The 24,659-nt window shown below is 40.2% G+C and overlaps 1 protein-coding gene across 2 annotated transcripts in view; it reads right to left on the bottom strand.

Annotated features, from left to right (window-relative positions):
• Window positions 1-24,659, bottom strand: part of DGKI (diacylglycerol kinase iota) — a 491,181-nt gene that overhangs the window by 46,220 nt on the left and 420,302 nt on the right. For both annotated transcript variants that reach the window (XM_065938788.1, XM_065938787.1), the window contains one exon: window positions 15,755-15,780. In XM_065938788.1, the coding sequence (XP_065794860.1) occupies window positions 15,755-15,780 (26 nt within the window). The remainder of the gene's footprint in view (window positions 1-15,754; window positions 15,781-24,659) is intronic.

The following is a 24,659-nucleotide window of genomic DNA, read 5'->3' on the forward strand; positions in this document are numbered from 1 at the left end:
TGAGGAATAGAACAAAGTCTACTTTGCTGCCCCTGCTACACATGGCAGTTGATTTTGGAGTTGAAATTATTTCCATATCTTTTTAAGGTATATCATGGTGCTTACCAGATGTAGTGAAACAGCATTATAAGTATCTCAATAAACCAGAAATGTTTATATATGGGTCAAATCAGAGCTTTACACTAAGCAACAACACATGTCACTTTCTACAACACTGGTTGTAAGCCTGTGTTAGTTACTCAATTGTGTCTGATTCTTTGTGACCCCGTGAACTGTAGCCTGTCAGGCTCCTCTGTCCATGGGATTCTCCAGGCAAGAATACTGGAGTGGGCTGCCAAGCCCTCCTCCAGGGCTTAGTTCCTTGTTAAAACAAATGTCACACATTAATTAATTTGCTTTGGGTACTGGGTTAGAGAAAAGTTCACAGGTTAAAGGGCCAACTGGGTTCATACTCTTTCAGAGTCACAATATATTACTTTCCACCAACTGTGATAATAGGCACTGACAGTTACCGGGGGCCAGAGAAGTTCTTGAAAATTCCTTCTTGACAATCTGTATGCTCAAAATTAATGTTTTCTCTAGTGATGACAGATTAATGTCATTTTTGTATGAAGTGGGTGAACACACTTTTTTTTTAGTGCCCTCTTCAAAAGTAATATCCAATTATTCCCATAAAACTAGAAAAATATAAATTCATCTTTAGCATCAAGATTATAGAATACTCTCAACTATTTTTGTTCAATAAATATTACGCCTCCATCCACAGTGAGGACTTTTCCCATTCGTCAAGGGTTTTAATCTGATTACAGCTCACTGAATTCATGAACCCTAAATAATTGTAGTATACAACAACACTCTTTCTCCTTATCATGTGGATAAAGTCATACATATTAAAATACTTAGTGCATGGCAAACTGCTTTAGGAATGTCAGAGATTAAAAAGGAAGTTCTAGTATTCTCCAAAAGTCCTTCATCCCTAGAATGTTGAGAGAATTTAATTTAGATTGACAAACTTTGTTGCTATTTTTCCTTCTGGGCATTTGGATGATGAAGCATCATCCTGAGAGGGCTGGAGAAATAGGAGAACTAAGAAATAAGGTCCCTGTTAGCCTCACAAATGAGAGAAAGGTGCCCAGGAGAAGAAGGGCTGCTGGCCACAGTCCTGACGACTTTCCCCGAGGATCTTGGGTGACAGCACTGGGGCTTGGGCTTCATTCTTTCCCTCAATGTCAGGCTGCCTTCCTCCTGTGATGGGTCTCCTTAAACTCATGTGATATATTTTAGCAGTGTCCTTCAGGACCTCTAGAAGGAACTTAGGTTGGAAAAGTGCGCTCATATATCATTCAGCGATAGCCGCAAGCAGATCTGACAGGGCTTGAAAGTGACGGATGGTTATTGGTTTTAACCAAACATCAAGACTGTATGGGAAGTGGCGTTTAAGGCCAGGATCCAAGAACAAATGATTGTGCTCTTGAGCTCAAACAGATGAGAGGTCTACAGGTCATCCAGTCATCGGGATGTCCGTTGAGTTCCTTATCATTGTCTAGCAGCATGCTGACCACTCTGTCAGATGAAGACCTTTCTGACTGAGAGGAAGACTGGGTTTAGTGCAAACACCCCTCTCTGGAACAAAACAAAGCCAAGGAGGAGTTGACACAGCAAAAGTCACTTTCAGGGACACAGAGCAGCGAAATGCACATCTAACAGAAGTGAACCATTACAGTAAAGAATCCGCTTGCAATGCAGGAGCCACCGTAGACATGGGTTCGATCCCTGGGTTGGGAAGATCTCCCAGATTCCCTGAAAGTGGCAACTCACTCCAGTATTCTTGCCTGGAAAATCCTATGGACAGAGGGGACTGTGAGCTACATACAGTTCACGGAGTCATAAAGAATCAGACATGACTAAGTACACACGGACACGTATCTGTCATATGCTGATATTCGTACGTGGACAGCTGTGAATTGGAAGCATAGAAAAATCAAACATTATATTTCAAAGGAATGAAAAATAAGCTTTAACTTTCACTTAAGTACTATGCTAAGTTGATGAAGCAAGATCACACCTTAGAGGCAAGAATAATAAAGTTCTTGGTTAGTTCTAATGCTTGCTCTATGGGTAAGATACAAAATAGAATAGGCTTTAGTATATGAGTTGAACTTCAATGATCTTTATTAAAGAGCAGATTTTACTGTTCAGCTTCTAAGAAAGGAAATAAAAATTAAACCTTCATCCTTCTTAAGGATTCATGTATTCTAAAGACAGAAAGTAAGAGTAACTATAAAGTGACATGTACAGATCCAGGGAGCCCTGCTTGCTAAAGTAGCATGATATACGGAACAATTTCCTAGGGAATTTGTTAGAAATCATTTCAAAAGGGAAGATTTGCATTGGCAAAAAATGATGGGAGGAAAGTTTTATACAGAGAAGACATACTGGCATAGAGGCATGGAGGGCAAAGCGTAAGCAGTTTCACTTGATAAAGAAGGAAAGCTGAGGGACCTCCCTGGCAATCCAGTGGTTAAGATGCCACACTTTCAGTGCAAGGGGCGTGGGTTCGATCCCTAGTTGGGAACTAAGAACCCACATGCCATGCAGCAAGGCCAAGAAAAAAAAAATGAGAGCTAAAATGGGGGCAGGGAGAAATGAGTCATAAATAGAGGACACTTCCAACACGCAGAGAGCAATGTGAGGTCAGAGACTTTTTTAAAAAATGTCAATGAAAATCACTCAGCAATTCCATTTTCCAAATATAACCTTGGCCATGACCATCATTCTTTTCCTTGAAGATAAAAAGAGCTTAAATATAGACAAGAGGAAAAAAAGGAAAGGTCACTGGGAAATCAATACCAGAAGAATGTCTGGGAATGGGTCATGCTTTCTGAAAACAAGAAGCCCTCAGGGTTAGTTGAGGAAGATACAAGGACCAAAGAGGCACCTGGTCAGACAAACAGAGCAAACTGCTGCTGACATAGTGTGGTTGAAATGCCGTTTTTGTTGCCTTATAAAACAGCACTCTGATTTTTCCACAGTGGCTGAAAAAATTGCCTTCACTTCCTGGAGTGGAAAGAGGGGATGGGACTGTCACCAGGCTAAGCACAACTGAGTGGATTCTGGCTGATTACAAGCTCCCTTTTCAATAAGCAATGAGGCTTTGCTTTGTCAGGAGAGAAGCTGGAAGCTGCATAATTAAATAGTAATGTTATGTTGCTACCTTGATTAAAAAAAAAAAAAAAGCTACAGTGTGAAAGCTGCCTGCAGCCTTTATGCACTTTCAAAGTTTCTGTCTTTTTGGAAGATGGGTGCATGGTGAGGTATGGAAATAGCATAGCTGTTTGTCACCCAGGCAGAAGAAACAGACTGGCATTCAGTTGCAGGAATCCACACACTAAGGGCATACGAGTCTCCAAAATACCTTTCCAAAATGGAAGATGACATTACTGGTTTTGCCTCATGTGCTTCATTGTCCAATATCCTTTCCTAGCTCAGAAGTCTGAATCTATAGAACAGAAGCGGTCTCAGGTGTCAGCCAGCCTGGCCAGCTCAATGAAGAGTCCAAGGCGTGAGAGCAGTGCTCTGCCCAGGGTCACCCAACCTGTGAAGGGTGATGCCTGGACCTTCTCACGCTAAGACCAAGGCTCGTGGTCTCTGCCTGACACCACCATCCATGCTTGCGTGACCACTGCCCAGAAAGATACAGTCTTTCTCTGTCTGTTGGGCTTCCTAAAGGAGTTGTTTAGTTCCAAAAAATTTATAAAGCAGGCTTAAATAAAGTCATAAGCCTATGCAAATAGGATCCAGCAGGTTTACTCATTCTGGTTATTTGACATTGATCGTTTCCCTTGTTCTCTGTTGCATTTCTACTCTCTTGCTGTGCCCCTTTCTTTTGTTAATACTTGCAAGCATACTATGCACTAGGCATAGAGCTAAATGCTTTCCCTACATTATCTAATTTGATCCTCATGGGAAGTTGACAGTGATATGTAGTATTATGACTAACAACCTCATCTGAAGGATGAAGAAAGTTGAGGCTGGCTGAGGCTGACATCTGCTCAAGGGCACACAGCTAGCGTGTAATAGAGCCAGGCTGACAAGGAAGCCTTTTCTCCCCTTATTTGGCTGTACAGACTGTCAGATGGCACTATGGTGATGAAACCAGCTCCTCTCTTCCCACCATTTCCCTTGTCAGCCATGAGGGATGCAGGTTTAGTTGTCTCCATGCCCCATACTTTTCTGGCTCTGATGAGTGAAGGTGCAGAAAATAAAGCTGCAGAGCTGGTGAAAGGAAATGCAGAGGTGATTAACCTCTCACAGGTATTGTGTGGAGTTGTGATGACTGGAAGAAGGGATGATGCATGAAGCTAAGAAAGTCATCCCTTAAAATTCAGAGCACCCAAAATGGACCCAGAAAAAGAGGCTGATCTAGACTGGCAAAGAGAGGAAGCATTCAGGTGACTTCATTATTTTGCTACAGAAGAGCTGGACTGATGACGATTTTCCTAGCTCTATGCAGGAGAGCCCTGGCCTAAGAAACTATAATGGGCATTGTGGGCAGACAGAAATACACACTGGAAAACTGTTTCTAGATTCTGGAACATACAGGTTGAAGTAACACATACAGAACTAACTTCCAGGAGCCAACTGAAAGAAAGGGCAATGCATTCTAGTATTTTGCAACTGGTACTTGTGATGAGAAGCTTAGTCTAAGATCATGATTTAAGGATACCAGTCACCAACAGCACTAACTCAATTCTTTGCAAGAGAAAGCCATCAAAATAGAAAATAAGCTTTAGCTAGAGTAAATTGGGGGCTCTCCAGTGGCTCAGCAGTAAAGAATCTGCCTGCAATGCAGGAGACCCATGTTTGATCCCTGGGTCGAGAAGATCCCCTGGAGAAGTAAATGGCAACCCACTCCAGTGTTCTTGCCTGGAGAATCCCAAGGACAGAGGGGCCGGCAAGCTACACTCCATGGGGTTGGAAAGAGGTGGACGCGACTGAAGTGACTGAGCATGCATACACACACAGAGCAGATTGGATGAAAAGTTTTCATTGGCTTTTAGGATTTCTAGTCAAGTAGAACACAGACAAATAGTGTGACAATAACCATGATCCTTATATAAGGACTGTACTATTATTAATACTATCATAGCTGCCAATGTACCTGCTACCCCCTCGGTTAAATAGGTACCACTATAAACCAGATAAAATCATTGTATAGAGTAAAAAGCTTAAAGAAACAGCTTGAACTTTAGTTCAAAAAGCAAGCACAATTCACTTCTTCATCTCTGCTCTCATATAAGACTACACAGGGACCCAGCCAGGCATTTCTCACTTTCTTTTTAAACACTTACCTATAGAACAAGGGATGTATCTGTAGGAATGAGACCTATGAAAGCTTCTCTTGTTGCCAGAAGATTCATGACACAGCCGTGTTTGATGATCTCTCCCCACCCAACCACTTAAAAGCAAACCAGGAGGTTAGCCTTCCTCCCTTCCTAGCTCTCTCCTTTTTTCTGTTACTTTCTCATTTTGCCATGTTTTTAAAGCCTTTAATTTAAATATTCTCTGAGGCCAAAGGCAATCTAAAGTGAAGTTGTACATAAATCTTAGTAAAGAATGCTCCCCACTCAACACACACAGACATCTATAATTAGTCTTCAAGAGATAATTAGATAATGATCACCAGCAAAGTCTTCCAAAGAACCCAGAAGGCTCAAAGGATTACAGAGTTACAGTCAATAGTCGGATTTAATAAGGGGGAATGAGAGAGACCAGCAGGGTCAGGGAAGAAGTAAAGTAATATAACCTGATTTCAGAAAGCCCAGGGTAAGGGTTTGCTTTGTTTTGCTTGCTGGTTCTGCTTTGTTTTGTTTTTAATCAGCAGTGATTGTCTGTTTCCCTAGGAAATGTGAAAGAAGACAAGCCAAGGAAAAGCGTGCTGCCATTTCGGATCCTTTCCTTTCGCAGAGCCTCTGGGAAGCACCCAGTGAGACCACCATTAAAGGCCATCTTTTCAGCACAGTAGTAATGAAATTCTTTGGAAAAGGACCAGCACTAACCTATCTTCTACAAGAGGGAACAATGTTAATGAGGCTACAATGGAACTCAAAGATGTGTACTGAAGGGTCTGTTTGCCAACATTGCATACTGCAGCAAATGTAACAGTGAGACTTGTATAGACAGAACCAAGTCTGTGCCAGGGCACAGCACAGAATGGGGCCACGTCTCTATTCATTGAGTGTAGAGTTAAATAGGAAGGGCAGCGCCGCCCGTGGGCAGAAAAACTGGAATCCACTCAAAAACAAAACAAAAAAAAAAACAAAAAACAGTCAGTGAATAGGGAAGGAGAAATCATGGGCATTTGAGTTGTCAGAAAAATTCATCGTTTGTCCTTAGAATCGACAGAGGTGGTTCCAAAACACCGAATTAATAAGCACAGAGGAGGGACTGGAAAGAAGGACAAGAAGGGTGGTCTGCCAGAGAGATGGCAGGAGGACGCAGAAGCTGCATGGACATGTGAGTACAAGGGAGATGGGATTTGGAGATGGGCCACAGGCAGGGAGTAGAAGTAATTCATTCAGGCAACAGAAGCAAAACCAGGGTGAGGAAGAACCTCACCAGTGAACGCTACAAAGTTTGAATCTAAATAAAAAGCCAATAGAGGCTTCCATATCACAAAGTGAATTGGGGCAAACACACACACATACACACACACACACGGAGCAGAAACAAAACACTCTAACCACTTTGTATTAGCTAGCCCAAGGTCACTGCCAAGCAGCATACTGCATACTGGCCAATGATTAAAAATTCTTCCCAGTAAGGCAGCTAAAGATCAGCAGATGTTTCCATCTGTATCACTGGCTACGTTTACTCATTACATTTGACTAATAAATAGCTTGTAGAAAATAAAAGGGAAAAATATCTAACTTTCTTAATCCATTCTGTTCTAGTCGTAAAATACTGGGTTGTTCAAAAAGTTTGTTCAGGTTTTTTGGTGAGATGTTATAAAAAAAAAAAAACTGAATGAACTTTTTGGCCGACCCAATAACTGTCTTTATATGTGGTATTTCCTTAAGGAAATAGCTACTTTTCAAGAATTCTACCTCTTTAAAGAGTGAGTGCTCCTGACAGGAAATTAGATACCTGTTTCTTTGATTGTGGAAGTGTGGAACTGAAATAAGTGGACAAGAATATAGCTTTAAATTGTTCTACTCTGTTAAGCGAACTGCTCACTGATATGAGAAGAAAAAAATAAAACCTCTTTGTTAATGATCAGCTCCAACCCAATAATTTTGAGGTCTCTCTTCAGCCAAAAGAATCAAGATTTCCTACTACACTACCTCAAAACTTAACCATGCTATTGAGAGATCGTATAGATGGGCTAAATGTGGGATCTGGATGTAGAGTATCTGAGTTTGAATCCTAGTTCTAAGCCTTACCACCTACACATGTGACCTTGGACAAGTCATCTAATAGGTTCGTGTCTTACTTTCCTCATCAGTAAATGGGAATATGGGTATGATTGTACTGAAAATTAAACATACATAAAACATTTAGAGCAGCTGGTTCAGTATATAATAGTTTGGTGTGATCTTATAGTTATTTAACGTCTCTAAACCTCAACAGAAAGTCTCTCAAACCCGTGGTCCCCAACCAGTTTGGCACCAGAGTCTGGTTTCAGAAGACAAGTTTTCCATAGATGGGAAGGAGGTGGTTTGGGGATGATTCAAGTGCACTACATTTATTATGCACTTTAATTCTATTATTATTACATCAGTTCCACCTCAGATCATCAGGCATTATATCCCAGAGGTTGGGGAGCCCCGCCTTAAGCCACTGCCTAGAACTTATTAATTTATAATAAGTACTAACCTTTATTTTCTAGTTATAACCACATTATGCCAAGTAATTTGAAAGAATAGTTGAAATTATTTTTGCTAAAACATAAGGACCGAAACCGTTAATCCCTCTAACCTCAGTTTCTCAAAAATCAATTACTCTTTTTAATTTCAGAAGATAACATATTTTAAAAAATATAACTCTTAAGGTATGGAACTATTACTTGAATAAAAATGAATACAGGTTTCTCTTTCAGATAACAGGAGGAATGAGATACTTTCTTAACATTTAAGCCAAAATGCTGGATTAAAAAAAAAAAAATCAGGAAATGTGGAAAGATGCTTATAATACTTGCAGCAGACTTTTTGTATATTCCCAAATCTCCACATACACAGAGACAGAGAAACTAGAAGAACCAAAAACACATGGTGAAATTTAAGACAGAGTAACTAGATATCCTTACAAACCTCAAAATTATGAGTGGCTGGAGAGAAGACATTGACAAGTCAAGTGACCTGCATTCTATCAACATCTGTGCAGGGAAGCAATGGGGAAGCTGACGGACCTGCGAACAGAAAGCCTCAAAACAGCCACGTGTTCACGAAACAGTACAGTGGGCCAAGGTGAACACAGCCACAGAAACTGTCAGAAGCTTTTCCTACCTGGAACCTGCCCAAGTAGATCCCCCAAAAAAGCTGTGCCCCCAAAGAGAAAAAGCTGTGCAAATGAATAAAAAATAAAGACTACAAAGGACTTATCAAGAAACTTGGTATTGTATGGAATTAAACACAAAAACAAAGAAAACCTTTATATGAATCTACTGACATCATCTGAATAAGATGCTCTTTGAATTAATATCTCTGTGTTTCCTATGCATTCTAAACAAGAACCAAACAAGCATTCCTACACACAAACGCAGGAATGGAGAATTTAATTGATATTAATCGAGTCTGGTAGTTTTCTCTGGCAACTGGAAAAGCTCACAGAAGGAGTTAAAGAACTCTTATGCATAAAGGGCCAAGGAAATAAGCACCTCACCTAGAATAATCTAAAGTGAACATGAATACAAATTAGAAAAATGAACACGAAGATAACTCTGAAGAACTTATTTGGGATGCCTTCCAGAGAAACAAAGAGATAACAAAATAGGGAAAGGAGGGCAAGACACACACAGGATAGCATAAAAATGTCTAACATGCATCTAAATGGAATTCCAGGAGGAGGTACATAAGTAAGAGAAGGCATTCAGGTAATGTTTGTACTTAAATGTACTTAAATGTCTGTGTTAGGGGGTGAAAAAGTAGAAAAAGAATAAAAATAAGGCAAATGATTAGAGGAATTATAAATTATAATGTTTATAAATTATGTTTATAATTTATAAACATAAGAAACTAATGAAACAGAAGACAAATATATAATGACAAAGGACCAATAAAGGTAAAATCTAGTTTCTTAAAAAGCCAGTAACATAAACAGATCTCTAAGCCTCTGGTGTGAGAGAGACAGAGGTGGGGGACATGGACACACACAAGAAGCAGGCACAAACAATATTAAAAATGAAAAGGTAGCTGAACCTCAGATCTCATAGAAATGACACAGATGATAAGATAGTATTTAAAAATTTGTGCCAAAATGAAAAATAACTTTAATAAAATGAACTCCTTAAAAATAGTTATCAATATCGATTTAATAAGAAACAAAATCTATTTCTGTAAACATTAAACAATAGAAATCTGTCATTGAAACTTATTCCCACAAAGGGACAATTTCCAACCCCAGACAATTTTGCTAAGAGGATGTTTCAAGACATAACAGAAATAGATAGCTCAAGTGTTACACAAAGTCTTCCAGATATTAGGAAACGAGGGGACAGTTTCCAAATTGTTTTATGAAGCTCGGAATACCATACAATAAAAAAGAAAAATCAAAGACCAATCACACTGATGAACATGGATGTAAAAATTCTAAATAGAATATTAGTAAGCTGAACCCAGCAATATACAAAGGAGATATATATAATAACAAATTTGAGTTCATCTCATGCACATAATAGGTTTTCTATTATAAAATCAACTGATGAAGTGTATCACAGTAAAAGACTAAATGAGAAAAAGCATCTAGTCAAAGCTATGGTTTTTCCAGTAGTCATGTATAGATGTGAGAGTTGGAAAATAAAGAAGGCTAAGCGTCGAAGGACTGATGCTTTTGAACTGTGGTGTTGGAGAAGACTCTTAAGAGCCCCTTGGACTGCAAGGAGATCAAACCAGTCAATCCTAAAGGAAATCAGTCCTGAATACTCACTGGAAGGACTGATGTTGAAACTGAAGCTCCAACACTTTGGCCACCTGATGCGAAGAGCCGACTCATTGGAAAAGACCCTGATGCTGGGAAAGATTGAAGGCAGGAGGAGAATGGGGGTTGCAGAGGATGAGATGGTTAGATAGTATCACCAACTCAATGTGCATGAATTTTAATGAAATGTGAGAGACAATAGAGGTCAGAGGAACCTAGTGTGCTGCAGTCCACGTGGTCACAAAGAGTCAGACATGACTTAGCGACGGAGTAACAACAAACCTATGCCATCCCTATGTTTAAACCGCAGAGACATTCTTGCAAATGGACACCAGGAGGAGTTATAAAAAAGAATGCTCATAACAATACTGCTTATAAAAAGAGCAAAACCCAAACAAAAACACCCTAGAGTCCACCTAACAAAATCTGGACATATAAACTGTTCTATATTCATACAACAGAACTGTACGTCAACATGATAGCTGCTCATCAACAGGATGAATCAGAGAAACACTACCGTGAAACAAAAGATACAAATCATAGAAGAGTTTGCAAAAGAATTCAATTTATACAAGTTCAAAATAAGCAAAACTATATATATATACACACACACATATATGTGGAATACATATATAATATACATATCATATGTGGAATATTCATATGTGTAATAAAATGATAGATAACAAGGAAGTTCTTAACAAAAAAACAGAACAGTAGTTATCCCATAGGAGAGGGAAGAGAATGTAATAATAAAGGCAAACACAAAGCTTCCAGATCACTACAAATATTTTACTGCTTAGGCTGGGGGCTGGGTACTGAGCCCCTTGGCTGTAATTTAAACCAAACCAATAAATTTTACATATTTTTATGAGTATTTCTATTTCAGCAAAACCTATGTACGTGGATATATTTATAATAGAGAGAAAAACGAACCTACGGTATTTGCGCCAGAGACAGCCCCCGATGTACTGAGCTCTGGGTCAGTCTACGCTGTGTTTGCCTGCCCGACCCGCTGCAAAGTAAAACTGCCTCAAGCACGTCAGTGGCTCATCCTTGGCACTTACCCTAGTGACTGTGGATGTTACAGTTTTTATTTCCGGATAACCCCTCCTCCCATTCTTGTTCACGGTGTTACTGCTGCAACAGCAGAAGGACCAGGTCGTGTGAGGACCATTTTTACCAACAGCAGGTCTAGCGGGTAGGATAGGAGAGGGACGCCTGCTTCAGACATGCCGGGGGAATCAAGCTTGCTTGGCACTGCCGCTCAAGAGAGTCCATGAATGCCTTTAACTTTGTAAGTGAACAGACACTGGTTGGAAGCTGACCCCCTGTTGCTGCCTAGGTGTAGATAGCAGCAGCACAGAGGCGATCTGAGTAGCCTGAAAGGCAAGAGGTTAAGACGACAGGGCAAAATCTGAGAGCCCAGAGCAGCGGAGGCAGCCTGGGCACCGGAGGTGGCTCCAGGGGCAATTTAAATGATGGAGTGATAGGCACTAAATGCAGTGGAAGCTCGGAGGACAGGGCAATCCATCATCGCCAAGCTTATCTTCTGACAAAGAGTAGGACTCGCCTTCCAGCTGTAGCATTCAAATGTAATGTTCCCCCTGGGACTCAGCATGGCAGGCTTCCCTGAAGCTTCAGTTTCACTCAGTTAACTAATTATGAGAGAATGTGACATTGGTATTTACTTTTTCTACAGGGACAAATCATTCCCAGCAGGAGGGAGAAGTTGTTATTTTTGGTCTGTTTTGGTTTGTCATTAAAAAGAAACTACTCACACGGTAGTAAATAAACTCTTGTTAGAGGGAAATGTTTTTCTTTCTATAATTCTACCAATTCACCTGAATGGTGACACTCATTTCTTTTGTTCTCTGGGGACATGGTGAGCAAATGAACAAGAGCTGAGTGTTTAGACTAGATTTGAAAATTAACACTACCACTAACTAGCTGTGTGATTGTCAGAAAGTTATGTAAGTGCTCTTGAGTTTCCTCCCCGAAAAACTAAGAACACATTTACTCTGTCCTGTGGTTTGTTACAGATGAAATGAAGTGACGTGGCTGAAACACTTTAGCAGAGTGTTTCTGCCTAAGAAGCACTCAATAGATTTCAGCCTTTATTCTTAATAACTCTGATATTCTGATGCAATTAGAAACATTCTACACTTCATTTATGCTTTATATCAATTCCTCAAATCTACTGACCCTGCATCTAATCAGAAACTGTCCTTTTACTTTGTCACTGCAAGCTAAATTGTGTATTTTTTTTTACTCCTCCTTACATAGACATAAAAAGTTTCCAGTGAAATTTAATATTTAATGATAAAGTTGAAAGAAACATTTCTCACACGCCCTCTCATTCCCAGCACATCTTTTAACTTGTCAAAGGCAGGGCATAACGCTGAGCAAACATCATAGTAAACACATATTTCCCCATCCACTGCAGACAACAACAGCATTATGTCAGGGCTGCTTTTCACAAATGGGAAAGTGATTTCACAGACAATTTCACAACTGAACTCATAACAATCCCATGAGGAAGGCAGGCAAGGTGGATAGGAACAACTTTACTTTATGGCTGAGAAAACTGAAACTAAGACAGAAAATGACAAAGCCACGCTAACCAAGCACATTTTCTGTAAAAGAGTAATAATCTGAGGGGATTGAGAAGGTCAGGGCTACTGGACTCTGGAAAATGAGATTTTCTCAAGAACAAAGTCCGTTTTGGGGATGCCCAAAGGGACCAGTCAGAGGGAGGGACCAGATCATTGGCGGAAAGCAAACAAAATAGAAAAGCGAGAGGCATTGAGTTTTCTATTCCGATTTCATGATCCAATTGCCGATGTGCCTTGATTTTTCTACCCATAACTTTGAGAAAGTAAAATTAGTATTTATTACTTCTCTTCCAAGTATATTGTAGTGTTATTATTATACACAAACGCAGATTGATGACATGATTTTTAATGTTTTATGCAAACCACAGCAAACATGAACACTTAAAAACATAAGAAAACACATCTTAGGTACTAGTAGAAAATCTTGGTGATATAGGAAAAGAGTATTTTTCCATGGATACATGGGCCAGAAGATGAAAATCAGATGAGACTAGTTACATCATCATTGTAAATTTATATTACTTATTTGAATCACTTTTGGAAGTTGCAGAATCAAACTAAGAGGCATGACATGTAATAAATGTTTTGAAACCATGAGGATGGAAAAACCCTAAGTTTGGATAATGTTTCTTTAACTGCTCACATACACCCATTTTCAAAATAAGATTCTGAAGTGCTGTTAATACTGAATAAGACTCTTCTGGTAGTCATCACCTTTCAGGGTTCCCCAGGATACGGGCAGGGCTCACTGATAGCTCATAATCCTTAAGAATTCCCAGTGGACTATGGACTATAGAAATGGAATTTGAAAGTCCCACTCCCTTTTATTCTGGAATAGGGAATAAGTTCTTATACAGAGAAGAGGGCAAATGCAAACAAAGTTCATTACAGTAAACCCTAGTTCAAAAAGTAAATACTGAACATAAGTTTCTCGTTTATCATATGAACCTGAAATCCAAGGACTCCTAAATATGCAACTAAAAAAACCCAGTCATACCAACACTGATGGACAAAATAGCATACAACAGTAGGTCATACTTGACTTAACAGTCATTAAGGTCGATACTTGGCTTAATAGGCCTGAACATAACTGCCCTATGATTTTTCATAAAACATGACACAACTTTATTCCAATACAGGGAGAGACGTTATGATATGGCAGCAGAACAGTTCTGCTTAAAAACTTCCCCCTCTCTCATCAGTATATTCAATTAATAAACATCTTTTGAATGTTTGCTATTTGTTGGGATCTTTATCAAAGAGCCCACAGTCTAGCAGGGAAGACAGGTAAATCAAGCATCAAATTTTTCAGTCAAATTCTAGCATAAAGAAAAATGTGCATTGCAATGTTAAGCAGGGCAGAAAGCTCTCATGGAGGATGGATGATTGACAAATATAAACTATCTTTGACAAAAAGGAGGACGGACTTTGGTCAGAACAGTCTGGATAAAAGTGGGAAACATGATAAATATGGTGAGTTTGAGAAATTATACATAGTACCACATGGCTAGAGCATAGAGAGAAGGGAAAAGATGCCCAAAGAAACAATAAGCAGGAGAGGAAGACAGATTCCATCGTTTAGGACTTTCTAGCTCATGTTTAAGTTCAGTATTGGAAAGAAGAATACAACTATTGTCTATTGAAAAGATTTCATCCCACAGGCAATGGGAGTAGATTTTTGCCCTTATCAGTTTTGGTGATAGGCAGTTAAAAAGTGAAATAAAAGAAGGAATTCTAGAGGAATGGCTATTAGTTAGAAGACAGTTTTAAAGGTCCAAGTAAGACATGGAGAGACCCTACACAAAAGGAATGGGAATAAAAAAGGAAACAGAGAAAAAAGTAGTATAAAAAATAGGGTTGGCAGAATTTAGTGACCAGGTAGAAAAGAGAGGGTGAAGAGGAAAACTTAAAACATGTCTTTACATGTCTTTTATTTTTTAACTTGATTGCCTAAATAAACAATGGTGCCTTAGCTGAATTAGGGAGAGCATGAAGTAGAACATCCATGGTACTCTTACAGTCCTGGTTTACCCCTCTTTTATAACATGAATTGCATTTTGTTTTGTATAGCAGTAGGTATGTGGCATTCCACCAACTCCATACCCAAAAACATCCTTGAGGGAGAAAGCTGTGTGTCACTCATCATCTTGTCCCTGCATACAGGCCCGTACAGCATACCTGTATAACATGATCATGTAACTGACCCACTGTAAACACTTAATAAACATTTTTGACTGACTGATTGAATATACACACAACTTCAAAGCCTAGCTGAGACAAAACTATACATATTTTCCTTTGAATAAGACAGTTGTCTCTTAAAATGTAAATAACTCATCTTAACTGTGTAACAACTCAGACAACCAACACTCAGCCTCATATCAGACTCATGATATCCTCCACACATCTCAATGTCCCATTTGGAAGGGACTTTAGGAAATATCTACTACAACCCCCATTTTAAAGGTGAAATCTGTGACTCAGAGAAGTCACATGACTAGCCCAAAGTCACAAAAAGTACAGTTGACACTTGAACAACATGAGTTTGACCTGCTCAGGTCCACTTGTGTGAGCAATTAATTTCAATAGTAAAAACTATAGCACTATAGGAATCACAGCTGGTTGAATTCAAGAAAATGGAGAGATCAGACACGAAGGACCAACTCTAAGTAACACACAAATTTCTGACTGTGTGGAGGATTGGTGCTCCTAATCCCCGCATGGGTCAAGGGTTAACTATATCCGGAGATGGGACAGAAATCAGAATACATTAAACTTTGCAATATTTGTCAAACAAAAATTTGTAACAGATCTGAAGATAGTACAAGATACCAAATTTAGCAAGGGTGAATTAAGTTTTTAAAAGCACTTCATAATTGGCACTTAAAAAAACACAAGACAAACATCTTAAAGACATTTTCTTAAATGATTCTGCTGACAATGAAATGCAAGGGCCACAGCTCAACTTTCACGTTTGAATTAGTATAAGTAAGACAGATTCTTACCGTGATCTTCTGAAGAGACTGGTGACCTAAAATGAGACAATAAGCATGATAAATCTTTTGCAAGTGATACTGATAATTCTAAGTACAATGATCAAGAATAATATTGTAGAAATTACACCACAAAAATTCAATTAAACAGAAATTCAATACAGTAGATGGTATAATTAATGCATTGGTTGTATGGTATATTCCAGTGAGTAACTTCCAAAGCTTACCTGGATTAGTTAAGTGGTAGATGTTACTAAAAGAGTCTATTAGTGGGACCTCCCTGTGGTGGTTAAGAATCCACCTGGTAATGCAGTAGACATGAGTTTGATCCCTGATCTGGGGAGATCCCACATGCCACAGAGCAACTGAGCCTGCATACTGCAACTACTGAAGCCTGCATGCCCAGAGTCTGTGTCCTGCAACAAACGAAGCCACCACGATGGGAAGCCCATGAACTGCGACTACGGAAAGTCCACGTGCATCAGTGAAGACCCAGAGCAGCCAAAACTACAGAAATACATAAAACTAAAAAAACAGTCTGTCAGCATGTTGATGTAAGACTGAAACAAACTTAGTCAAACTGTCTGGATTTATCACACACAAAAAAAGAACTCATAGAAATGTGATGATGGACAAAATCCTTGCGATGTCACTGGTGCCCAAGGCCAGCTCTCCAGAGAAAATGCCAGGGATGTAAATAAGCCCTAGATTAAGTGTCTATCAGTAAAAAGAAATCTACTTGGACAATAAAAAATGAAACCAAAGTAAAAAGCAATGATGTTCCCTAATCATTACTGGTTTTTGCTTCCACTCTTCGTGGAATTTAATGTTTGAGTGATATGACATAGACACTTTGTATGCTGGCTTTATGTTTCTAAACCTGTCAGAATCAGGATCAGACAAGAGGGCAACCACTGGGGTCCCATAGAACTTTTACAAATTGGTGACTTTTACCTATCATTTGAGGCTCAGGTCTAATTACAACATTAAGATACCAACGGATAGGACTTCCCTGGTGATCCAGTTATTAAGACTCCTTGATTCCAATGCAGGGGGTGTGGGCACCAACTCTGGTCAGGGAACTAAGATCCCACATGCCACAGAGCATGGCCAAAAAACAAAAATAAAGTAACATTAAAGAGAATAAAGATGCAAAAAGATACCAATGGAACACATCAACCCTTTTCACAATAAAAACCTTCTTTTCTTTCTCAGCTGACTACTGATTGAGTTACTTGGGGCAATACAGACACAACCTTGTGGGTGAATTCCTGTCAAGCTTGAAAGATACTGTCTTGACTACCAACTCATGCTTTACTTGGGAGAAACAGACGTATAATACTGTCTTCAGAGGTGTTGGAAGTTTGAAGCGAGAGGCGAGAAACCAGGAGGGAGGGGTCCTCTCCCCTAAATGATGGGCCTGCTCGAGCCCATAGCAGGAAGATGACCAAAGGCTAATGTGTGAGTTTGGTAATAAAGCTACCAAACTTAAATAATTAATATTTATATGCAGTCATAATACAACTAAACCTAGACAGCATATTAAAAAGCAGAAACATCACTTTGCCAACAGAGGTCTATACAAACCTCTATACAAAACCAGTCAAAGCTATGGTTTTTCCAGTAGTCATGTACAGATGTGAGAGTTGGACTAAGCATCGAAGAACTGTGGTGCTTTCGAACTGTGGTGCTGGAGAAGACTCTGGAGAGTCCTTTGGACAGCAAGGAGATCAAATCAGTCAATCATAAATAAAATCAACCCTAAATATTCATTGCAAGGTTGATGATAAAGCTCCAATACTTCGGCCACTGATGCAAAGAGCCAACTCATTGGAAAAGACTCTGATGTTGGTAAAGATTGAGGGCTAGAGGAGAAAGGGGTCACAGAGGATGAGATGATTGGATGGCATCACCGACTCAGTGACATGAGTTTGAGCAAACTCCGGGAGACAGTGAAAGACAGGGAAGCCTGGCATGCTGCAGTCTATGGAGTTGCAGAGCATCAGACACGACTTAGCGACTGAACAACAATAACAATATAATGTTTATGAGACAGTATGCAAACATTGAGGCAAGAATGATTCAATTGGGACATAGTGGTTGAAGGACAATTTTAGCTACTTTGGGATGCCCAATACCATTTTATTTTATCTACTGATCAGAAATATTTTTGTCCATTACGTAAACAAACAGTACAGTATACAGACACAGGAGTAATGGTGAGACAGCCTTAACTTTCACTGGGTGGCAAAGTGTGAAATTATTTCAACCTCAGCAGTCTCTTCAAGTAGACATTTGCATGTGAAGGCTACAGAGGGTCCCAAGGTCTGGTGGAGAGAAAGTTGGCATCTGGGAGGCAGACACAGGGAGAGACCCTTCCACCACACTAAATCATCTCTGTGGCATCTGCTTGAGAAACGCCGCTGGGCCTCCCCGGGTGGAGCTGACCTGTCCTCCCCCTGTTCCATACTTTCACACCCCAGCCTTCTCACTAAGCTGTGTGACGGTGGTGGTTTAGCCACTCAGTCGTGTCCAACTCTTTGCAACCCCAATGACTGCAGCCCACCAGGCTCCTCTGTCCATGGGATTGCCCAGGCAAGAATACTGGAGTGGGGTGCAATTTCCTTCCCCAGGAAGGAGATCCCTTCTTCCCGACCCAGGGATCGAATCTGTATCTCCTGCTTGGCAGGCAGATTCTTTACCCCTGAGCCACCAGAGAAGCTCCACTAGGCTGTGAGCTCCTTGGAAACTAGGACCATGTCTTATTTAGAACACAGAGGATCCCTGATTAAAATGTATTAAATTGCATTAATTTCAGCACCATACACTTGAGTTTGGACTCAGACACGTTCTGGAACTCCTCAAAAATCATATCACCTGCACACTACCTTCAAGTCTGCCAGCTCCTAGGTCAGCTAGGAAGGAAGGACCCAGGGAGTGATCTGAAGCTCCAAATTAGTGACAATGTGAGCACTCTCCAGGTTCCACCTCCAACCCAGAAATGTCTACCATCCAATAAAGGACCAGAGGGACCTGAACAAAGGAGCAACAGGATTGACATGTACACACTGCTATATTTAAAACATAACCAACAAGGACCTACTGTATAGCGCAGGGCACTCTGCTCAATATTCTGTACCAACCTAAATGGGAAAGGAATTTGAAAAAGAACTGACGTATGTGTATGTACATCAATCACTTTGTTGCATTCCTGAAACTAACACAACATCATTAATCGACACCACTCCAGCACAAAATAAAAATTAAAAAGGAAAAAAGAAACTGGAGAATTTTTTAAAGCTGCCCAGGACATAAAAAAGAGCTAGTAACAAGGAAACATCTTCAGTCCTGGTGTTTGTTTTCTGATGAGAAGTAAGCAAAAGCCTGTGTTGGATGGTTCACAATTAATTTCTCACAGAGTTATAGGGATAAAGGAAAATCCATGCGGATGGATGGATCACTAGATGTCTCAGGTGGAAGACTCGGGAGGAAGGGTTTTTGCTGCCTTTCTGTAGAAGCAAAGAACTAATATTAAACCTGAAAAATTCCAGATGGCTCCACGAGAGCCCCAGGGGGATGCCTTCTGCGGTATGTCCAGGCAGCGGGGAAGAACGATCAATTTCAGACTGTTTTCTAAGGATTAGTCATGTTGAGTTTCTGTGTGGAATGTCTCCCACACGCCTAGGTTTGTGGAATTTTAAGACATATGGAGTATTTCAATCTTCACTCAGTATTTCACCTTTCACCGGAGCGAGTCACTAAATTATTCCACTGAGACAGGCACATCATCCATTATTGCTAGAAATGGGCATAAAAAGTTTTATGGAACTTAGCTCAGGAGAGAAGAAATACCATGAAATCAGCAGTATACACAGTTATTTTTAAAACAGAGAGGTTGAATCCCAGGAAGAGATAACCTTCCTTAACCTGACAACACAGGAAGGCAAGAAAGCTCACTGCTTTTCCTCCAGTTGCACCTGAAAGACTTGCAGTTTTGTCCCAGCCTACTCATTTCTCCTCCACACACACTTTATCCTGGAGAAAGCATCTACTCTTTTAATGCAGACTACAGCCTTACTGGCGCTTAAATAGCTCCAGGATTTAGAGTTTGCCTCCTCACTTTTTTCCTCACCACTAGTTTCTTTTATGATGGGCTTCCCTGGTGGCTCAGGGGCAGAGAATCTGCCTGCCAATGCAGGAATTGCAGGTTAGAGTCCTGGGTCGGGTAAATCCCCTGGAGAAGGAAATGGCAACCCACTCTAGTGTTCTTTCCTGAGAAATCCCATGGACAGAGGAGCCTGGTGGGCTACGGTCAACAGGGTCACAAAAGAGTCAGATACGACTCAGTGACTGAACAATAGCAGGATCTTTATACTTGATTCTGTTTGGTTTGGTGTTATTTCACATGTTTATTTACATTCCATTCAAATCCAGCAAAGACAGTGAAAACAGAAATTCAAGTCCAGCATTTAAAAATCTTTCACCTACTTTATTAACCTGGAATAATGATTATTCAGATCTGAACCTTTCCATTTATAATGATTTGAACCTGAATAATAACTGCTGTTACTTGAGACCCTCTTAAGCACCAGGCCCTAAAAGTGATGTAGATTGAAAAAGAAACAAGACATCAATTTCAAGGAACACATAATCTAGTGTAGGAGGAAAATATCTAACCAAACAATTATAATGAAAAAAATGCAATCATCAAAACTTGCATGAGTAAAGAGCACAGAAGAGAGGAAGACCAATGCTCTTTCAAAAAAGTAAAAGAAGGCTTCAAAACTCAAGAACTGTCTGAGCTGGGCTTTTTTTGTTTTTAGTTGGCATATAATTGCTTTAAAATTGTGTTCTGGTTTCTGCTGTACAATGAAATAATCAGCTTAAATATACAGACATCCCTTGCCTCTTGAGTCTCCCTCCACCCCTCAACCCACCCCCACAGCTCATCACAAGCACTGAGCTGGGCTCCCTGTGCAATACAGCAGATTCCTGCCAGTTATCTGTCTTACATATGGTAATGTACACGTAGTGCTAGCAGGTGTGGAAAACTCAGCAGTGGCCACAGGACTGGAAACGGTCAGTTTTCATCCCAATCCCAAAGAAAGGCAATCCCAAAGAATGCTCAAACTACCGCACAATTGCACTCATCTCACATGCTAGTAAAGTAATGCTCAAAATTCTCCAAGCCAGGCTTCAGCAATACATGAACTGTGAACTTCCAGATGTTCAAGCTGGATTTAGAAAAGGCAGAGGAACCAGAGATCAAATTGCCAACATCCGTTGGAACAATGAAAAATCAAGAGAGTTCCAGAAAAACATCTATTTCTGCTTTATTGACTATGCCAAAGCCTTTGACTGTGTGGATCACCACAAACTGAAAAATTCTGAAAGAGATAGGAATTCCAGACCACCTTACCTGCCTCCTGAGAAATCTATATGCAGGTCAGGAAGCAACAGCTAAACTGGATATAGAACAACAGACTGGTTCCAAATAGAAAAAGGAGTACATCAAGGCTGTATATTGTCACCCTGCTTATTTAACTTATATGCAGAGAACATCATGAGAAACACTGGGCTGGATGAAGCATAAGCTGGAATCAAGATTGCTGGGAGAAATATCAATAACCTCAGATAGGCAGATGACACCACTCTTATGGCAGAAAGCTAAAGAGCCTCTTGATGAAAGTGAAAGAGGAGAGTGAAAAAGTTGGCTTAAAACTCAACATTCAGAAAACTAAGATCATGGCATCTGGTCCCATTACTTCATGGCAAACAGATGGGGAGACAGTGGAAACAGTGAAAGACTTTATTTTTGGGGGCTCCAAAATCACTGCAGATGGTGACTGCAGCCATGAAATTAAAAGACGCTTATTCCTTGGAAGGAAAGTTATGACCAACCTAGACAGCATATTAAAAAGCAGAGACATTACTTTGCCAACACAGGTCTGTGTAGTCAAGGCTATGGTTTTTCCAGTGGTCATGTATGGATGTGAGAGTTGGACTATAAAGAAAGCTGAGCACCAAAGAATTGATGCTTTTGAACTGTGGTGTTGGAGGAGACTCTTGAGAGTCCCTTGGACTGCAAGGAGATCCAACCAGTCCATCCTAAAGGAAATCAGTTCTGAATACTCATTGGAAGGACTGATGTTGAAGCTGAAACTCCAACACTTTGGCCACCTGATGTGAAGCACTGACTCATTGGAAAAAACCCTGACGCTGGGAAAGAATGAAGGCAGCAGAAGGGGATGACAGAGGATGAGATGGTTAGATGGCATCACTGACTCAATGGACATGAGTTTGAGTAAACTCTGGGAGGTGGTGATGGATAGGGAAGTCTGGTGTGCTGTAGTCCTTGGGGTCGCAAAGAGTCAGACATGACTGAGCAACTGAACTGAATGTATATGTTTCAATGCTACTCTCTCAACTCTTTCTAGCCTCCCCTGTCTCCACCTTGTATCCCCAAGTCCGTTCTCTACATGTATGCCTCTCTACTGTTGCTCTGCAAATAGGTTCATCAGTACCATTTTTCTAACTTCCAGATATATGTGTTAATATATGATTATTTGTTTTTCTTTCTGACTTACTTCAATCTGTATAGCAGACTCCAGGTTCACCCACATCTGCAAAATATACAAACATCTCATGCAGCTCAATATCAAAAAAATAAATAATACAATCAAAAAATGAGCAAAAGACCTAAACAGACATTTCTTCAAAGAAGATATCCAGATGGCTAGGAGACACATGAACAGATGCTGAATATCACCAATTATTAGAGAAATGCAAATCAAAACCACAATGAGATAGTTGACTCACACTGGTCAGAATGGCCATCATGAAAAAATTTACAAACGATGATTTGGGCTTTGAAGGATAAGCAGAAGCCTATTAGGTAAGTAAGAAAAAAAGAATTATTTCAGGTGGAGGCTACAGGCATATGATAAAGGATTAAGATAGGAAACCTCAAAACGTGATCTGATATACAAGCAGCTTAGTGTTGCTCGCATGTAAAGCAGTCATAAACATTAGGTCTAGAGCCACAAGAGGGAGGGGTGCTTCATACAGAGGCTGAAGGGCCAGTTTGAAGAGCTTGTCATTTAGGTTCTAAGCTACACAGAGCAAAGTTCTGAAGAAGAGAAGTCACAGCTTCTCATCTGCGCTTTTGATCGTGCAGCTGTGGACAGCAGATCACAAAACAGTGAGAATAAAGTCAGAAGACAAGCTATAGACTAGTATTGCAGAACCTCCACATCTGTCTGCTCTTCAATTCATTTTGAAGTCCATGGAAAATAACAGGGACAATGAGAAACAGAAAAGAAAGCATCATCTTTGGTTAAACTAGAAGACTTCCCTAAACCAGAATTATTAGATATGAAGAGCTACTAAGTCTAGTAAAGTTGGACCACATTCAAGGAGACAGAATGTGTCCATCTTAAATGAGGAGACAAGGCTGACCAAACAAAGCTCTCAGCTCTGAGCCATTCAGGGGCATTAGCAAACCCCAGGGGAGAGTGCTGCTAAGAAAGAGTATGAAGACTAGAGACTCAAAGTTTCCAGAAACCCACCAGCCTTCTATCCCAAATTATTCATCCCAAGCTAGTAGTTCTAAAAAGAACTAGCCCCATACAAATGTGAGTTATGAACAAAAGGGGACCAGCAGGACGTCTACACAAAACTACCCTAAGAGGAGCAGGACAGGGTCTTCTGGCAGGTAAAACACAGGCGGAATCTGCACTAAAAGGATAATGGCAAGAAGCAGGTAAAAACTTAATGCTTTGCCAAGAGATCAACAGATGGAATAAGGGGAGGAAGGAAGAAACAAGGGAAGGAAACAGTCTGAACAGAAACTCAAAGAAGAAACACAACAGTCAAAAAAGAGCTAGAAGACCACAGCAGAGGACAAGTGCAAAGGTTTACCCAGATCTTTGAATTATTAAATTATAGAAAAAAACCTGCAGGCTTTCCCTACTGTATCACCACTGCACTCGGGGGTGAGGGGTGGGGAAGGATTAAAAGGAGGTGACTCACAATTAAAACTGCATTAAGAAGGAACCCATTCATTTATTCATCCCTTCAAATATCTGCTTTGTGGAAGAGTTTTGCCTTTTAGCCACTTTGATACACTTTTCTATGAATTTTAATTTGAACATGTGCCAGTAAAAGTCCCCTTCCCAAAGTTAACCCCACTTAGTTGAATAATCATACTTTTCTTTCCTTTCCTTTCAAATGAAGGCAAGACTTCTCAAGTGAGGGTACACATGGGAAACTGAAAATAAAAGCTTTCCTGGCGGCTCAGATGGTAAAGAATCTGCTCGTAATTCGGGAGACCCAGGTTCCATCTCTGGGTCGGAAAAGATCCCCTGGAGAAGGGAATGGCTAACCCCCTCCAGTATTCTTGCCTGGATAATCCCACGGACAAAGGAGCCTGGTGGGCTACTTTGCTACCATGGGGCTGCAAAGAGTCAGACATGACTGAGTGACTAACACTTCTTAGGAAATTAAGACATCGCTTTCAGATGGGAATTATATAGTTTAACTGGTAAAATATATTTATACTGAAAATTCCATAGCCATGTTATAGATCTCAAAGCAAAAGTCACTTGAATTCTTAACAAAAAAACAACAAAGTTAAAAAAAAAATCTGTGTTTTAAGATCGTCAGCTTCGGGAATGTCTCTAAGGTCCGCTAGGGGATAGGTTTATTCTCCTCTGGGAAGGGACATTTTCAAGAAAAAGGAAATATGAAATGATCTGCTTAAATATACTTATAGCATCTCCGAATGAATCATAAGATTAGTGTATGCAGATATCAAGAATCCAAGGGGATGAGACATGAAGTACACACCGAGTACAGCTACTGTCCTGGACAATATTGCTCTTAGACTGTGTCGTCATCAAGACACGAGGAACCGCTG

This window comes from Muntiacus reevesi, chromosome 6 (assembly GCF_963930625.1).
Source record: "Muntiacus reevesi chromosome 6, mMunRee1.1, whole genome shotgun sequence".
In the NCBI taxonomy this organism is placed as follows: domain Eukaryota; kingdom Metazoa; phylum Chordata; class Mammalia; order Artiodactyla; family Cervidae; genus Muntiacus; species Muntiacus reevesi.